The sequence below is a fragment of the Carassius gibelio genome, chromosome B24, assembly GCF_023724105.1.
Source record: "Carassius gibelio isolate Cgi1373 ecotype wild population from Czech Republic chromosome B24, carGib1.2-hapl.c, whole genome shotgun sequence".
Classification (NCBI taxonomy): Eukaryota; Metazoa; Chordata; class Actinopteri; order Cypriniformes; family Cyprinidae; genus Carassius; species Carassius gibelio.
The window spans coordinates 8441563-8460065 of NC_068419.1; the positions used below are offsets into that span (position 1 = coordinate 8441563).

At 36.5% G+C, this 18503-nt stretch overlaps 1 protein-coding gene across 4 annotated transcripts; it reads left to right on the forward strand.

The window, feature by feature from the left end:
• The first annotated feature begins 606 nt into the window (after positions 1 to 606).
• LOC128013016 (nucleoporin p58/p45) lies at positions 607 to 18447 on the forward strand. Of its 4 annotated transcripts, XM_052595689.1 has the most exons (14): positions 609 to 956; positions 7105 to 7262; positions 7376 to 7408; positions 7853 to 8122; positions 8206 to 8368; positions 8450 to 8515; positions 8587 to 8761; positions 8848 to 8927; positions 9033 to 9151; positions 9259 to 9341; positions 11421 to 11622; positions 14990 to 15073; positions 16981 to 17076; positions 17698 to 18447. In XM_052595689.1, exons 1-14 carry the CDS (start codon positions 871 to 873, stop codon positions 17865 to 17867), a joined length of 1785 nt encoding a protein of 594 aa, XP_052451649.1. In that variant the 5' UTR covers positions 609 to 870; the 3' UTR covers positions 17868 to 18447. The 4 variants fall into 4 exon arrangements, with proteins under 4 accessions (XP_052451650.1, XP_052451649.1, XP_052451651.1 ...); XM_052595690.1 differs by lacking the exon at positions 7376 to 7408 and having other exon boundaries at positions 607 to 956; XM_052595691.1 differs by lacking the exon at positions 16981 to 17076 and having other exon boundaries at positions 610 to 956.
• The last annotated feature ends 56 nt before the right edge of the window (positions 18448 to 18503 follow it).

Below are 18503 nucleotides of genomic sequence, written 5' to 3' on the forward strand. Positions count from 1 at the left end.
TATTGTATTTTTTTCTGCTTACTATAGTATTGCACATTTATTTATTATTTATTTATTTGTGTTTTGCATGGTAATCATAATTCGTTCATTAGGTTCATTTAAAGGAATAGTTCAACCAAAAATTTTAATTTGCAGAAAATATTCACACCCTCAAGTTGTTCAAAACCTGCATGATAATCTTTCTTGTGTTGAATATAAAACAAGATATTTTGAAGAATGTGGGTTGCTGGTCCCCACTGACTTCCATAGTATGAAAAGTCAATGGGGACCAATAACTAATTTGGTTACCCACATTCTTCAAAATATCTTATTTTGTAGTTAGGAGGTTTGGGACAACTTGAGGTAAATGATTACCAAATTTGTATTTTTTTTATTTTGGGTGAACTGTGTCTTTAAAAGGTTAGTTCAAAAACAGATTTGTTCACAAATGCAAGAGTATTTTGATAGTTGCTGATATTACATAAAAAGTGGAAACATGTATGTTATTATATTATTAATCCAAAATCCAACAGAAACAAGACAGACATCACAGTAGACAAATAATGGAGGTGCCTGCAGGGATTCTCCAAGCCAGTAGGTGGCAATACGAAGTAACCGATAATATTTGAATTTTACCGCAAAAACAAGGAGACCGAAGAAGAGGAGCCATACGCCGCAACGTTTTCAGCACATAGAAACCCACTATCGTTTTAAAAATTAACAAACTTGCCTGTGGTTGACTCGTTGATCTAGATTTTCTTCATACACATCAGAATTTCATGGTGGTTGCTTTTATTATCCAGCTTATGTCGTAAGAAGTTTCTTTAGGGCCTCCACGAGGTCGGTCCTGCTCGGTTCTGATTGTCAAAGTTTTGGAAATTTAGGTCCAGTATGTCCAGCTTTAATTTCGGCACGAGTACCCTCGGGTCCACCGGAACCGGAACCGGCGGGGGGTTCTCATTCGGAACTGCTACAAGGTAAGAGGACACATTCAACTGTGAGCTAGAACTGGACCGAGCGCGTGAGGGGAGGGAGATTGGATCTGAAAACCGGAAGTGTTTGAAAGGTGGCGTGCTGGAAACCGTCGTGAGTTTTTTGAAATAACGTATACTGTATTTTATTAAGTATAAAAGTTGTTGATATAAGAAGAGTACGATGGGGAAATCGAGGAAAAAGAAAAAAGAGGAGGTTGGATCAGAAACAAGATCTAGAATTGATGAATCAGAGATTGAAGACGAAAATGATGAGATGGGTTGGACACAAGTGGAAGGAGGGAGAATAAAAAGTGTTGAAAAAGCAAATAATAAGAGGAAGAAAGATAATGAAGGGGATTCAATAGGTACAGATGAGGATAGCGAAAGGGAAGTGACAAGTGAAAGGAGAGAGGAAATAAAAATGATTGTAAGATTTAAAGAGGGACAAGGAGTAAAAGGGGTAAACCCAATTGAGTTAACAAATGAGTTGAGGAAACAGTTAGGAGAGATTAGAGGTGCAAGAATACTTCAGGATGGAGCATTGTTGGTGATTTGTGATAATGAGGAGCAGAGGGATAAGGTGATGAAAATGAAGGTTGTGTGTAAACAAGTGATTTCAAGTTGTAATCAAACAGGTGGAAAATCATGGTTATGTGGAGTAATTACAGGGGTAGCATTGGAGGTCACTATGATAGAGTTGAAGAGAAATATTAAAGGAGGAAATGTAATTGAAGCAAAACGACTGCAAAGGAATAGAGAAGGGAATAAGGAAGAAAGTCTTTCTGTAATGTTGCGTTTTGAAAGTGGTGGAGTGCTACCAAGTAAAGTGATGATTGGATATGTTTGCTTTCGGGTGAGAGAATATGTGCGTGCTCCGATGAGATGCTATAACTGCCAGAGATATGGTCATATTGCAAGTGTTTGCAGAGCCAAAAAGAGATGTGCACATTGTGGGGAAGAACATGAGTACGGAAAATGTGGAAGAGATGTGGAAGCAAAATGTTGTAATTGTGGAGGAGCCCATAATGTGGCATATGGAGGGTGTGAAGTGAGAAAGAGAGCAGTAGAAATTCAGAAGGAAAGAGATGGAAATAAGCTGTCATATGCGGAAGCAGTTAAAAAGGTGGACTCAAGGAAAAAGAAAGAAAGTGAGGAGAAGGAGTTGTGGAAAGATCGAACCAGAAATGAAGAAAAGGAAAGCAAAAAATCGGATGACACAATGATAGTTAGTAAAAAAAGTTTTGTGTTATTCATGGCAGAGGTAATAAATTGTTCAGCGCAGACTGAAAGAAGAACAGAAAAGATACAGATAATAGTGAGAGCAGCAGATAGGTTCCTGGATATTAAAGGGCTAACATGGGAAATGGTTAGAGATGGTCTAACTTTAGAAATACAGCCTAGTCAAGAATCATGGGATGGACAACAATCTTGATGTTAGTAATTTTACAATGGAATGCTAGGAGTTTGGTGGCTAATGGATTGGAGTTTAAAGGTTATCTAAATAAGATGGAGGAAAAGCCAGATGTGATATGTGTACAAGAGTCTTGGCTGAAACCTAAATTAGATTTTGTAATTAAAGGGTATGTTTCTGTGAGAAGAGATCGGGAAGAGGGAAATGGTGGTGGGTGTGTTACTTTCATTAAGTCTGAAATGCAGTATAGAATGGTGGGGAAAGGAAGAGAAATGGAATATGTAGTGGTGGAGGTATGGAAGGATGATAAGAGTGTTGTAATAATAAATTTTTATAATCCATGTAGACAAATGACATTGGAAGATATGTTAAAGATAGAAGGGCAAAGTAGAGAGAGGGTGATATGGTGTGGGGATTTCAATGCCCATAGTAGTATGTGGGGAGGAAGTGTAACTGACAGAAATGGGAAGGTGGTTGAAGAATTGATGGATGAGATGAATCTGATCTGTATGAATGATAGGGGAGGTACACGAGTAGACATGAGAACAGGTCAAGAAGCGGTGTTGGATTTAACCCTTGTAAAAAGTAGGTTAGGGGGTAAAATTAACTGGAAGGTATTAAGGAAATGTACTATAGGTAGTGACCACTTTCCTGTTTTGATTGAAATGAGTGTCAATATGAATAATTGTGTAAAAAGAAGTGAGAGAAGAGAAGGGAGATGGAATTATGAAAAAGCTAACTGGACTGAATATGTGAAAATGGTGGAGGAGGGTATAGACATAAATGAAGTAAGAAGTGTAGATGACATAGAAGCTATAAATGAGAAAATTATAGGAGTTATGAAAAATGCAGCAGTAAGTAATATTCCTAAGAGTAAAGGAAGAAGAAAGACAAAAATGGTACCATGGTGGAATAAGGAGTGTGATGAAGCTATTAGAAGGAAAAGGAGAGCATACAAGAAGGTAAGAAGATTGCATAATTATACAGATTTAATTGAATATAAGAGAGAACAAGCAAAAGTAAGAGAGGTGGTAAGAAGGGCAAAAAGACAACATTGGAGAGATTTCTGTGATAGAATAGGGAGAAGTACATCAATAGGAGAAGTATGGAGTATGATCAGAAGGATGAATGGAATAAGGAAGGATATGGAATATCCTGTTTTAAATGAAGGGGAAGTTATAGCAATAGAAAACTGTGATAAAGCAGAACTGTTTTGTAATACATTTATAAAAGTAAACAGTACGGAAAATCTGACTGAAGAGTTTAAGAGGGAAAGGGAGGAAGTACTACGAGAGCATCCTCATCTATTGGGAAAGAGACAGGATGGAGATAATATAATGGATGTCCCGTTTGGAATGACGGAACTAAAACGAGCGCTGAGGAGAATGAGAGAAACTACTCCGGGGCAAGATGAAATCAGCTATTATATGATCAAGCAGTTAAGTGAGGAATCATTGAGAGTAATGTTGGAGTTCTATAATAAAGTGTGGGAAATGGGGGTGCTACCGCATAGTTGGAAAGAAGCATTGATATTGCCAATAAAGAAACCAGGGAAGGATCCAAATAAGCCGGCTAGCTATAGGCCAATAGCCCTTACATCTCATGTAGGGAAAGTGATGGAGAGAATGATAACGGATAGATTAGTATATTTTTTGGAAAAAGAAGGAAAATTAACACCTTTTCAAAGTGGATTTAGGGTAGGAAGAGGAACTATGGATCCGGTTATGTGTTTGGAAGCGGAAATAAAGAAAGCTCTGTCAAATAAAGAATCAGTAGTTGCTGTGTTTCTCGATATTGAAAAAGCCTATGATATGTTATGGAGGGAGGGTCTGATGATTAAGTTGGAAGAGATGGGGGTAGGGGGAAGAATGTTTAATTGGATTAATGACTTTCTTAAGCAAAGAGTAATAAGGGTGAGAGTAGGAGATGCTATATCATCTCAAGGAATAATAGAAAATGGTACTCCTCAGGGAAGTGTAATAAGTCCAGTACTTTTTTTTAGTAATGATAAATGATATATTTAGTAAGGTGGATAGGAGTGTTGGTAGATCACTGTTTGCAGATGATTGAGCTGTGTGGTTTAGAGGGAGAAACAATAAATTCATTATGGGGAAAATGCAGAAGGCGGTGGATGAGGTAGTTAAATGGTCATATAAGTGGGGATTTAAGTTATCAGTGGAGAAGTCACAAGTTATTATATTTTCCAACAAGAAAGTAGATAATGAATGGAAGTTAAGGATATATAACAGGGAAATGGCTCGAGTAACATCAGTTAGATTCTTGGGAATGTGGCTAGATACTAGACTTACATGGAATGAACATATTGATAAGATAGTGAATAGGTGTAAAAGAGTGTTAAATATAATGAAATGTATGGCAGGACAAGAGTGGGGAGCAGATAGAGGGGCGCTTCAAACAGTATATATAGCAATGATAAGATCTGTACTAGATTATGGAAGTATAGCATATGGGTTGGCGGCAAAATCACAGTTAGAGAAATTGGATAGAATTCAAGCACAGGCGATGAGAATTTGCTGTGGAGCATATCCAACAACACCTATAGTAGCTTTGCAAGTAGAGATAAATGAAATGCCGCTTAATATTAGAAGAAAACAGTTAATGGCTGTGTATTGGACAAATCTAAATAGTCAGAATGAGGTACATCCAACAAGGAAAATATTAGGAAAAAGTTGGGAACAAGGAATGAAGAAACATAAGAGTTTTGGGTGGGTGGTAGAAGAAGATATTAAGGAGATGGGGATAAACAATTATAGATGTGTACCAAGAGTAATATATCCGAATACTCCTATATGGATTATTCCTCAGCCAGTAGTAGATTTAACATTACTGGAGATAAGACAGAGTGAAGGAAATAATGGGATGGAAGTAATGAGAGCAAATGAGTATTTAAGAATAACATATGGAGATAGTATACAGATTTACACAGATGCTTCCAAAAAAGGAAGGAGAGTAGGAGTGGCAGTCAATGTGCCAAAGTTAATGGTGAAGAAAAAAGCTAGAATTAGTGACCAGTTGTCAATATATACAGGTGAGTTGATGGCTATTTTGCTAGGAGTACAAATAATTAAGGAAAGGAAAATAAAAAATGCAGTCATATGTTCAGATTCTTATTCAGCAATAGTTAGTATCTATAATCAAAAATCTGAATCAAGGCCAGATTTAATCATGGAAATTCTTCAAAATCTCTTTGAGTTGAAACAAATTAAAATAGAAGTACAGTTTATGTGGGTCCCAGCTCATGTGGGAATTAAAGGCAATGAGGAAGCAGATAAATTAGCTAAACAAGTAGTAGATGAAGATAGGGTAGAAATTGAGTTATCACATAGTTTAAAAGAAATCAAATCAGTAATAAAGGAGGAAATGATTAAAAAGTGGCAACAATATTGGGATAATGAGAGTAAAGGTAGACATTTATATGCAATACAAAAGAAAGTGGGAAAAGGTAGGAAAAGAGGGAGAAATAGAAGGGAGGAAAGTATAATTACAAGACTAAGGGTGGGACATACCGGTTTGAATAAAACATTACATTTAATATCTAAGCATCCAACGGGTTTGTGTGAGAAATGTGGACAAAGTGAAACTGTGGAACATGTGTTTATTAATTGTAATGGTTATGATGAAGAAAGAGAAGTGCTAAGAGAAGAATTATGGAAGAATGAAGGGAAAGAGTTAACATTAAAGAATATATTAGACTTGGATATAGGAAATAGTATGGTTAATGTGTTGTTTCAGTTTTTGAATAATACTGGTTTAATGAATAGATTGTAGGATTAATATGTATATAGGATTATAGAGAGAGGTAGAAGATGCGGATGAAGTATAGTGTGAGACAGTGTAAGTAAATCTGGAGGTAAATAAGGTTGCGGATGGGAAGTGGGAGTTAAAGGGAAGTGGGGTGGAAGCTGGAGGAGCTGAACACGCAGCGCCAGTGGGTTTTATTTACTTTTATTTTTATTTATTTTATTTTTTTTTGGGGGGGGGGGGTTGCTTAGAAATGTTAAGAGATAGGAATGTTTCTGATCTAAGCTACCGGATGATGGCAATAATGCACTGTTAAGTGCGGTTGCCAATAAAACGAAAGAAGAAGAAGAAGAAGAAGAACTGTGAGCTAATTATTGAACGATTTGTGCAGAAAATAAACACGTCTAAAATGACAGCTTACAACGTTCACTTTATTTGGATAGTCAATAACCATTTGCTGTTTAAACTCTCGTTTTAGTTTCACATTTATTTTAAATGTTCTTCCCAAAAAATAAAAAGTAAGCCTATTTGATTACTGAATTGATTTGCTACTCTAAATGCATGTTCTTTTTCTTTAAATTAATATTTATGTAACTGCAAAAAATTATTTTGTGTGAGTGAACTAACAATTGCTGTTAATAGTGTCCATAGTCTGTTCACGATTACATCTTTATTTTTTCTGTATAATTCTGCCTTACTATGTACATGTCCTGACATAGTCACCACTGATAAGCTACTTCTAAATATATTGTAGAAACATTGTACAGCTGCTTTGCATCGATTTGTATAGTGGAAACATATCTGCATTTTAAACCAATAGTTGAATTCGATTAAATTCAATTTTATTAGTATAGCGCATACTAATAAACTTAAATTTAATCTAATTGAACTATCGGTTTAAAATGCAGATATGTTTAACATCATTAGGGGTAAAGTTAGTTATACAAATGTGACTTTTAATGTCTGATATTTTCCCAGCACACCTGCTGCAGGTACGGGTGGATTTGCATTTGGAGGGTTTGGCACGCCAACATCCACACCGGCCGCCACCAGTACCACCTCCACACTAGGAATTGGGTCCAGTTTATTTGCACAGAAACCAGCAACTGGATTCACCTTTAACACACCTGCCTCAGGTTCTTTGACAATCACTAATTTAATAATTTGTATTATAATTTGGTCCCTTGATAATAAATAACATTGTCACAGTTAATTCATGTTGTTAATTGACTGTCTATTTAACACTTAGGGGCTGCTCCATCCACTACTGGCCTTACTTTAGGTAAGTAATTCTTAAAGAAACAAGCTAGAAGAAATATATTCCGTTGTATCACTTTTTTTCAGTCCAGTGGACCTGAAACGTCTTGACTCCATTGCCCCATTGTCCAAAAAAAATATTTTTAGAAAGCATAATTAACATCTAAACTTTTTTTTTTTTACTCGTTATTTCAACCTGATAAAATTTTATATTCTGACATAACTACACTGTGAAAATAAAAAGACAAATTCACTGTGTTTTTCTACTTCAAATTTTCATTTTCATTTAATGTGTTACTTGTCATTTATAAAATTTATTAGTACTTGTATACACAATGTTTTACATCGCAAGAAAATGCATATTCATTATTAAAATGCAATGTCGATTTAACAGGATAGTTAATCACTGGTTAAGTCTGTCAGACACGCTGTACTGATTTCCAATTTTGTTGATTTTGTATGTTTGTAGGGAGTCTTACCACCTCGACCGCTGCCTCTACTGGATTCAGCCTGGGCTTTGGAAAGCCAGCAGCCTCTGCTACACCTTTTTCACTCACAGCCACCACCTCTGCAGCTACAGGCACAGGCCTGACTCTGGGATCCATTCTGACCTCCACAGCCCCTCAGACCAGCTCCACAGGCTTCTCCCTCAACTTAGGAGGAACTACCACCACTTCCTCTGCTCCTGCCTCTGGGTTTTCCTTTGGTTCCAGTCTCTTTTCCAACCCCTCCTTGACAGGTCAGCCTTTTTTCAACTGTAATCAAGTTACATTCAGTTTAAACGGGTGTTTCACTCTCATACTCATTTAATATGTGTTTCAGGTTTAGGACAGTCCTCTTTAGGTGGACCCCTGAGTCTGGGTGGATTAGTCTCTACCTCTGTTGCGACCACCTCTGCTCCTGCGCCCAGTCTCGGCCTGGGTGGAGTAGACTTCAGTACTTCCTCTGAAAAAAATACTGACAAATTATCAAGCACCAGACCGGAGTAAGAACCACCCTATTAAATCAAATTCTGGCTCAATGTAATTTATTATAGTGGCTCTTACCTGGCTCTTTATCTCTACAGGGATAGTAAAGCCCTCAAAGATGAAAACCTGCCAGGTCCGATCTGTCAAGATGTTGACAACTTTCAGTAAGTGCTCCATTTTTCTTTGTTCTAGTTGCATATAGTTGATTTAGTACTTAATATGTGTTTTTCCACAGGAAGTTTGTCAAGGAACAGAAGCAAGTCCAAGAAGAAATCAGCAGGATGTCTTCCAAAGCCATTCTCAAAGTGCAAGAGGACATCCAGACGCTCAGACAGCTCCTGTCCATTTGTGCCAGTGGGCTGCAGAGAAATTCACTCTCCATAGACAAACTGAAGTTGGAAACCTCTCAGGTTGGAAAAAATGTCCTTCAGACGGGTTGCAAACAGTTAAACTGAGCATTGTTCAATCTTGTAATCCATTTTTGTTCTTCATGCAGGAATTGAAGAATGCTGATATCGCACTTTGCACCCAGAAAACCCCTCCTGGACTCCAACATGAGAACACGGCGCCTTCCGAGTGAGTGAATCTTTGCAGTTCTACTTGTAAAGTCCTACTATAAGCAGTAAAATTTGCTTACTTTTAATTGTTGTCTGCCAATGTGCTGTCCATGTCTCTGTCCAGTTATTTCCGGACTCTGGTGGAGCAATTTGAGGTGCAGTTACAGCAGTACCGTCAGCAGATTGAAGAACTGGAGAATCATCTGACCACTCAGAGCAGCGGCTCCCACATCACCCCTCAAGGTTTTAATCTAATTAATGCTCTCTGTCAAAAGCACAGCCGTGATTCATATGGTAAAAAAAATAGCTTGGGTATCCACTTGACAGTGTGATGTCATCTTATCATGTAGATTTGTCCCTGGCTATGCAGAAACTCTACCAGACGTTTGTTGCACTTGCTGCACAGTTGCAGGGAGTTCATGAGAATGTTAAGGTAAGTTCTGAAAATGTCTTAAGTGGACCATATTTAATATTTTTATTTTAAATGAATTATATATAAACATTAAATGCATTAATACATCAATATTAAATTTGTTAAATATTTTATTTAGATTGTATATTTTACTATGCACGTGTGTGTGTGTGTGTGTGTGTGTGTGTGTGTGTGTGTGTGTGTGTGTTAGGGCTGAAACGATTCCTCAAATAATTCAAGTAACTCATTGAGGCAAATTATTTGTCTTGAGGCTTCGTTTAGTGCATTTACTGTCCATTTACTACACACAGAACACTGTTTCCCCATGGACCATTATTATTGACGCACAACCTGATAAATGCTGGACATAGCCTGCATCGCAATGTGCACACTATCCATCCTAAATTCTATGTATATTGGTCATTTTCAATATTATTTAGGGCAGATAGTGTGGATAGTTTGCACATTGGTATGCAGGGATATTTAAGACCATAAATAAACATGGTGGCAAGTTGTCCGTAAGTTAGCTATGTTTTGTAAAAGACTAAGTGCCATTCATGTTGATTGTGGTGGTCGACTGCCAAGGCCGATATATCGGCCGATATTTGCAATTTTTCAAATATGAAAAATGATGCCTATAAGTTTTTCTGCTTGCCCAATGTGTTCGAGGAGGTACTTTTATTTTGATGAGCGCCAACAGTACTCACACTCTCTCTTCTTTACTGTCATTGTTAACAGTTCTGTCTCATATGGATATAAGTCTGTCTTATAATCAAATAGAACAGTTAAACAAAGCAATTAATGTATACAAAAAGTATTATAAGGAATTATTTTATATTATTAGCATGGTCACGTGTTCTCGGTGTCGCGGTCGGTTCATGTGAATTAAATGCTTTAAAAGATGATGCACACTAAAAAAAGTTTAAAATGGCCATAAAATTTAAAAATCTATTTCAACTTATTAGTACAGATTTATTTCTATCACTGCTGTGAACTGACCAGTACAAAGGATATGAAGGACATCAAAAAACAGTTTTACATTAACACACACACACACACCAGTGCATAGAGACATTTAAGAGGGTTTATTCTCCAAAAAAAACGATATTTTCATGTTGCAGAAAAATGTGTTTGGAAACACATTGTGTATGGACTCTTGTTCCAAGTTAACTTCTTGTCCACTGATTTTTTGCCTCATACAAAAGCCACAAAGCCTTCCAAGAAGACAGTAAATCCTTAAATCCCATAAATGCAATGTTTAGGTAATATTATTATTTTTAATACTATTATTTTGATTTATGCCTTTTCTTACTGTTTACATTTTTTAAAGTAATGTGAACTTGATTTTTATATTTCTTGATTTATGCCATAATTTAAGGTTGTAATGTCTACCTTTTTAAAGTAATGTGAAATAGATTTTAGTTTTTTATTTATTTTATTTATATATTTGTGTTTGCATTTTAAATGTAATTTGGCAATTAAATGTATTAAATGGATTTAGTTTTCACAGTTATTAATGTATGCAATTTCAGTAATACATTTTTATCTAAAAAAGGAAATAATTAGTTGTTTACTTTAAGAGACCTATCTTATTTTCTCTTGTATATCTAGTATTATGCTTTCATAAAGAAAAATGACTTAAATAATTGGAATAGTACTCGATTACTAAAATAATCTATAGCTGCAGCCCTATATATATGTATGTATGTATGTGTGTGTGTGTGTAAAGTAAAAATAAAATAAAATCATTCTAATATGCTGATTTGGTGCTCAAGAAAACATTAGTTATTTTGATAATGGATTTGTATTTTAGTGGACACCTTTTTTTTTTTTTTTTTTAAGACTTAATTTTTGAATAGAAAATTTACACCGCTTTTTGTAAAACTTATCTTTTGTTACAGTCTATATTTCTTTACTGTCTCTTTAGATTTATTCTAACTCTTATTCTAATTCTAATTTATCGGTAGGAGATACATATTTTTTGTAATAACATGCACTAATAAAGCAAGCCCAACAATTTCTTAATACATTTAGATTTCATGATTTAATCAAAGCAGAATCATTGTATTTGAAAAGTCTCTTTTCTGTCGTTCTCCATAGACTCTCAAACATCAGTATCTGGGCTACAGACGAGCCTTCCTTGACGACTCCACTGACATATTCGAGTCAAAACGTGTTACTGGCAAGAAATGGCAGAGTTCTCCGCACGTCACCACAGGCCCCGCCCCCTTCGGCAGCGTTCCCAACGCAGCAGCTGTTGCAATGGCTGCCACTCTCACTCAGCAGCAGCAGCCGGCTCCAGGTCTGACCGCCTTCAAGTTCTAGCCCTCTTGACCTCTAGACTGATAGTATGGTGAGGGGACGGAAGAATAAAAAGAAAGAGGGAGGGGGGAATGATAGAGAAAAGCAGATAGAGTAGACAAATTCGAGAATAAATCCAGTGCCATGTCTGTTTTTTTTATTTGTTTTTTAAAATCTTGTCTCTTTTGGAGATATGGAGCAACAGGGTTCTTTTAACATACATCATGTGATTCAATGTGTGCCCGTTAGTGTGCTGTGAGATTTTAGATGCTGACCGTCTTGCCCAACTTCTGCTTTCTTTTTCTCTTTTTAACTCGCTCAAGAAAAAACACAAGATATAAAGCAAGAGCATTAAACGCTGTTTTAATGTTTAATGAGTTCAATGGGAACATTCCAAACCCAATGAAGGTTTAGAAAGGGGTTTGTTATTTTGAGGTGGTCTGTTTGTGATTTAGTGGGACACGTTTTCTATTTTGAGTGGCACAGAAGGTCTTAGGATTTGATCAACAGCACTAATGTAGCCGTCACTACACAAAGTAGCCAAACACCGTAGACTCGCTACTACACACAGACTGAAATGTGTTCACACTTATTTCCATTTAATGTTCCCATAATCAGCCAAACCCATATTCTTTCATAGTAGATGTGAAAGTTGATATTTTGAAGTGCCAACAAACACTTTTAGTACGACCGCTGTGGCTGAAGCTTTCTGAGCAAAATGTTTGTTAGATGGGAGTAGACGGAAAAAAAGCAAAGTTGTTTAGTAAAGGGTAAACATGCTATGCAGGAAAGGGATTGCTGTACCTTAGGATAGAAACACATTTGGTTCTTTCCATGTTTTTCTCAGTTGGTGGCACCATACTGCTAACATGCATTTTGATAGCTGAATACTAAACAAATTTAATTGCTGTCGTTAAATAATTTTCATAATCACTTTTGCATGAGTGTCCATTTTCATATGAGATCAGTTGTAATATTCTGATCTATCAGAACAGAATTTGTTTAGGTTGTCTCTTGGTAGCTTTGCCAAGTATTTTGATATCTTTAGCATTTTGTCTTGCATCAAAACCATGCATGTTTGGTTTAGTTATGGAAAGATGGTTTTATTCCAAAATATACTTTTTGTGGTCTTAATGATTTGAATGAACAAGATTTCCATGGGGTTTGCATATGCATATGTAGAAGGAAGTGTGCAAGCTACTGATTCTGAGGTGCGTTAAGGTCATTTACTGTATTTCATCGGACAGCTCAGTGATTATGATACAATTTCTGTGTGCTTTTTTGTTCTGGATTAAAGGTATCTTTGCTTTGGTGACACCCTCCTTCTGTCTGTAACCATGGTTGCATTTGTGGTTCCCATGGATATTTCCTTGCAATAATAGCAGGTTGGAGGTGTGAGAGTTGGTGTTAGATGTTCCACTTCTATGGCACAAAATTAATTTAAACTTGTCTTTTTCTGGGTTCTCGGTCTATAGAGTAGGATCAAATTACAGACATTTTTGATTTGGTATTTTACTGAAAATAAGTAAAAATAAAAATAAAAAAAGGCTGTATCAGGTTGAATCCATAAGCCAAAATCATTTTTGATTGAAAACTTGACTGTTCGTCATTCACATTTTGTTGTTTTCCCCAGTTTATGGTTTTTATTATCAGTAGTACTATAATATTTTCTTGGAAATGGACTGTGCCTTTGTGCCTAAGAAAGTCTAGGCTGTTGTGGGTGCTTTTGCATATTAAATTAACTGTATATATGTAGTGCGCTAATACAATGGCATGGCTTAATTAGTTGCACAGTATTTTTATGTATATACATACACAAGTTGTGAGAAACAATTGTTGTCGTTTCCTTATAGAACCAACCAACACCCTGCAGTAAAGTCTGTAAATGATGAAAATCCTACACAGATGTTAGTCATTCATTCTTTTTTTCAACTTTATTTAAGGGCTACAGTGTTCAAGCCTTCAGTTTGAGTGAACATGCTGCTTTATGGGACTTTTAACGGTCCGTGGTGAAGGATTGTGCCAAATTTCATTATTGAGAAGAACAGTTTTTGTGATTATTGGCCTTTTTTTGTGGCCCAGAGCTGCTATTTCATGCTAACGTAGCTGTCATAACTCAAAGGCTTGCCTTGAGTGATAGTGGAGATGGTAATCCCTTTTCACAAAGCTTTTCTCGCAAAAGACGAAAGCAACAAATCTTCTGCTTTATGGGAAAGCTATATGAATCAGACCATCAGTGAACTTTCACTGGGAGCCATTGCCAATCTCAGATCTTACAGGCTTTCTTTTGCTTTTATTTGCAAATCTACTATACAAACGAATGATCTTAATGCATGTTATGTTTTGAAAAAACCCTTTAGGAAGTTGTGGCTTTTGTGTGTTGGTACTTTATTAAAGCTCTTACACAGGATGTCTGTTTATAGACATCTCTGCTGCTTGGTATACGTTTCCATTCCTTGGAACACATATGGGGCTTATTATCATGGTTGTTTACAAATAGTAACATAGTGAATTCTATAGTCTAACTTATAAATTGATTGTTTTTTTTATTATTATATATTATTATGCTTGTTGATGCATTTTGAAATGGTGTGCCTTTTAAATTAGAGCGTTAGTTTTAACCATTGTTTGAAATGCATTTTTGGCACAGGTTGGCTTTAATCATTTTAAACCGTGTTAATGCAATAGCTACTACTAGGAATCGTTTGTTCTCAATGGTTTGTCATGTTTAATGTAATTTGAATTGACAATAAATCCGTTTTTTTAAAAGAAAAGCCCTTGTCTTTGTTTCTTTTTGACTGAAAAAAAATCAAAGATTCATTTTCTTAATGAATTGGATTAAAAGACTGCATTTGAGATGCTGATTTGTCACATCTCTAAATTAATAATCTAATCAAATTTAAACCAGCTAAAAGGAAACGAGACAGGAGCATAATTTAGTAATGCATTAAGTAAAAGCAGGTCTGTCGATATCGTTTTGGAAATAATTAACATTTGACATATTAAGTGATTTAGAATATTCATCAAAATAATAAAGTATGGATCCAAGTATGGTAAGTAACTGGAAGCAGATTAGTACAATAAATAGAAAAATATATATATTTGCAGCAAAAAAGGCCTATTGTTTTGATGTTCTATTATATTGCATTTGCGCCAACATCATAATGAGCAATATTTTAGAGAATGCATATGGCTTTTATGTAGCTCTTGTGCCGCTTACTTTCAATAAGGATAAAGGATGGTTTCATAGCATGTGCTTCTCTCACATGACTGTTTAATCAAATTTTAAGTGTATGCATATTGATAATATGGATCTAAATATGAGAGTGCGTGAGAGTAAGTTCCTCTGCTCTCTTTCTTTGTCCCAGGACCACAGGCGCCCTTGGGGGCAAGTTTTGGCACTCCCTTTTCCTCGGGTATTGGCACTAGCATGGGCTCATCCAGCCTCGGAGGTACTTGCTGTGATAAACCTCTCCTCTCCCTTTCTATTTGCATTCTTAAGGCTTTGTCTCAGTCTTTTAAAAAGACAGTTAAAATCTCATTTCTTTATAGATCTAAATCTATATTCATGAAGATCCACAGTTTATAGTGACCATAGCTTGTAAGCCCCATGAAATTAGTCTGTACATTTCGTGTTCTCCAAGTCTTCTGAATCCATATTATATTAGTTAGATTTATGAGAGAAAAATTATTTAAAAAAAAAAAAAAATTTTTTAAATTAATTACTGATAATCTTCCCCATAGTGAGCTGGTTCTCAGAATTCTTGCAACTCTAACTTTTGTTAAGATGCTTAAAATAATGTGGAAGTCATTTGAAGCACTTGTATGGTCCTTTTTGGACCATCGTTTTTTTTGCTCTATAAAATAGTAGTATTGCAAAACTACAGAAAATAAATAAAGATATGGTATGATGGCAAATTCCTGTAGATCTACAATTTGGCCCTCTTGTTTTAAAAATGCAGAAATGTTTTTATTTAGTTATTTATTATTATTGTTTAGGTTGTACAGTGGGGAAAATATTTATTTCACCCCCTGCTGATTTTGTAAGTTTGCCCACATACAAAGAAATAAAGGGTCTGAAATTTGTATGGTAGGTTTATTTTAACATATAGAGATGGAATAACAACCAAAAAACCCCATTATATTAAGGTTAGAAATTTATTGCATTTCATTGAGTGAAATAAGTATTTGATCCCCAAGTAAAACATGACTTAGTACTTGGTGCAGAAACGTTTTTTTGTAATTGCTCACCAGATTTGCATCTGAAGAGGGATTTTGATCCACTCCTCTTTACAGGTTCTCTCTGAATCCTTAAGGTTTCTTGGCTGTCGTTTGGCAATTTGAAGTTTCAGCTCCCTCCACAGATTTTCTAGAGGATTGAGGTCTGGAGACTGGCTGTTCCCCTTCTTGACCTTAATGTGCTTCTTCTTGAGTCACTCCTCTGTTGCCTTGGTGGTATGTTTCGGGGTATTGTCATGCTGAAGACCGATCCATGACCCATCTTCAGTGTTCTGGCTGAGGGAAGCGGGATCTCATCCATGATTTACAGTATATGGCCCATCCATTTACCCCTAAATGGGAGTCAAGTTAATGCCAAAGAGCTCAGTTTTGGTCTCATCTGACCACAGCACTTTCTCACAAGCCTTCTCTGAATCTTTCTGATATTCTTTGGCAAACTTTAAATGAGCATCCCCTGTACATATGCCTTGTGCAGGGGGACCTTGCGGGCACTGCAGGATTCCAGTCCATTGTGACGTAGTGTGTTACCAACAGTTTGCTTGGTGACTGTGGTCCCAACTGCCTTAAGATCATTAACAAGCTTCTCCCGTTTAGTTCGAGGCTGATCCCTCACCTTTCTCATGATCATCCTTACCCCATGAGGCAAGATCTTGCATGGAATTCCAGACCAATGCCAATTGATGGTTGTTTTGCATTTCTACCATTTCTGAATAATCGCACCAAGAAGTGTCTCCTCCTCACCAAGCTTCTTGCTGATGGTCTTGTAGCCATTCAAGTCTTGTCCAGATCTACAATATTGTCTCTAACCTTTTATACAATGTGTTTTTTTTTTGGTTGGTATTCTATCTCCATCCATTAAAATAAACCTACCATAAAAATTACAAGTGGACACTTACAAAATCAGCAGGTAGTCAGATAAATATTTTACCCACTGTAGATAGAACTTGTATTTTTCACATTTCCCTAACCATATTTTTCCTTCATCAGTTTTTCCTAGTTAATCTCAAATATAACTCATCATTCATTCCTGTCCCCCATCTCCCCGCCCTGTGACTGAGAGTTTATCTCTGGAAAATATGTAGTCGCAACACCTAAATCCCCCCCATCTGTGTCTCGGCAGTATTTGGAAGCGGCCCTGGGTTTGGGGGCGTGGCAACAGGAGGTTTGTCGTTTGGGTTTTCCTCTAGCAAGCCATCTGGAGGGAGCCTGAGCGCAGGTGTGTTTGTTAGCACCCTCCTCCATCTCACCCCCTTTTGTCAAAGCTAACCATTACTAACAGCTCCCCCTTAATTATAATCATCCTTTCCCCCATAATCCATCAACATCATGCTGCCTAAGGGCAAGCGCTGCATATCAAATCAAATTTGCATGGTTTATTTGTTAATGGACATGCTTACCGTATTTTTCGGACTATAAGTCGCACCTGAGTCGCATCAGTCCAAAAATACGTCATGATGAGGAAAAAAAACATATATAAGTCGCACTGGACTATGTCGCATTTATTTAGAAACAAGAGAAAACATTACCGTCTCTAGCCGCGGGAGGGCGCGCTATGTTTCAGTGTAGACTACAGGAGGACTTAGCAGCGTAGAGCGTCCTCTTGTGGCTGGAGATGGTAATGTTTTCTCTTGATTCATTTTTAGTTCGTTTCTCTTGGTTCGTGTCAAATTAATTTTGATAAATAAGTCGCACCTGACTATAAGTCGCAGGACCAGCCAAACTATGAAAAAAGTGCAACTTATAGTCCGGAAAATACGGTAAGTGCTTGTTGGGAGCAGTAAAGGTTGAGAAAACGTAAAATATTTACTGCTCACATTTTAAAATATTTGTTTCTCAGGGTTTGGAACACCTAACACCTCTGGCTTCAACTTCAGTAACCCCAGCATCAATGCATCAGCTGGACTGACCTTTGGCGTTTCCAACACACAGACTCCTGGATTTGGGACAGGAGGGCCACTGCTACAGCTCAAAAAGCCACCAGCAGGAAATAAGAGGGGCAAGAGATAAAACAGCAAGTCTATATAGGGTTAAAGGGAAATGTCACGAGGTAAAGATGATGCGTCTCAGATCTTTATTTTTATATATGTGTATGTGTACATGTATATTTTCTCTGTTGGATGCCATTGAAGGATTTTTGAGATTCTTTTCAGTTCTTCCCTTTTACCTTTGTGACTACGCTGTGTTTGCTGTCCAAATTGCAAAAGATCTAATGGAGGATATTTTGTGATGCATAGAATACCCGTGAAGGGATTTCAATGTAAATGCTCTCGATATTGAAGATACTCATAAACTAAGTTTACCTGTGTCTTAGTGGCTTTCTTTTAAACCACGTTCTGTGATTGTAAGTGTGTCATCCCATCCCATTACATGACCTATGTTTATTGCTTTTCTAGTTATTTGTACCAAATAGATGTCAACCTGTATAAGAATGTTCAACTTGTATGCCCATTTTTGTTTCTGTCTTCTTTTGTTACCAAACAGTAAAAAAAAAAAAAAAAAAAAAATCTTTACTTAAGCAGACTTTGTGCAAACAAGTATTTTTCAACTTGAAAGAAGTGTTTGTTATTAAAAGAAGCGAGAAGGATAATGTCTCGAGTCGGTTTATTTTGTTGTTGTTTTTTTACTGAAATAAATTATGTATAA

Coding starts and splice junctions, on each gene's coding strand:
- LOC128013016 (XM_052595689.1), top strand. CDS start 871: ATGTCCAGCTTTAATTTCGGCACGAGTACCCTCGGGTCCACCGGAACC. Junction 8,762..8,847: donor TGAAGTTGGAAACCTCTCAG/GTTGGAAAAAAT, acceptor TTCTTCATGCAG/GAATTGAAGAATGCTGATAT. Junction 11,623..14,989: donor GCAGCAGCAGCCGGCTCCAG/GTCTGACCGCCT, acceptor TCTTTGTCCCAG/GACCACAGGCGCCCTTGGGG.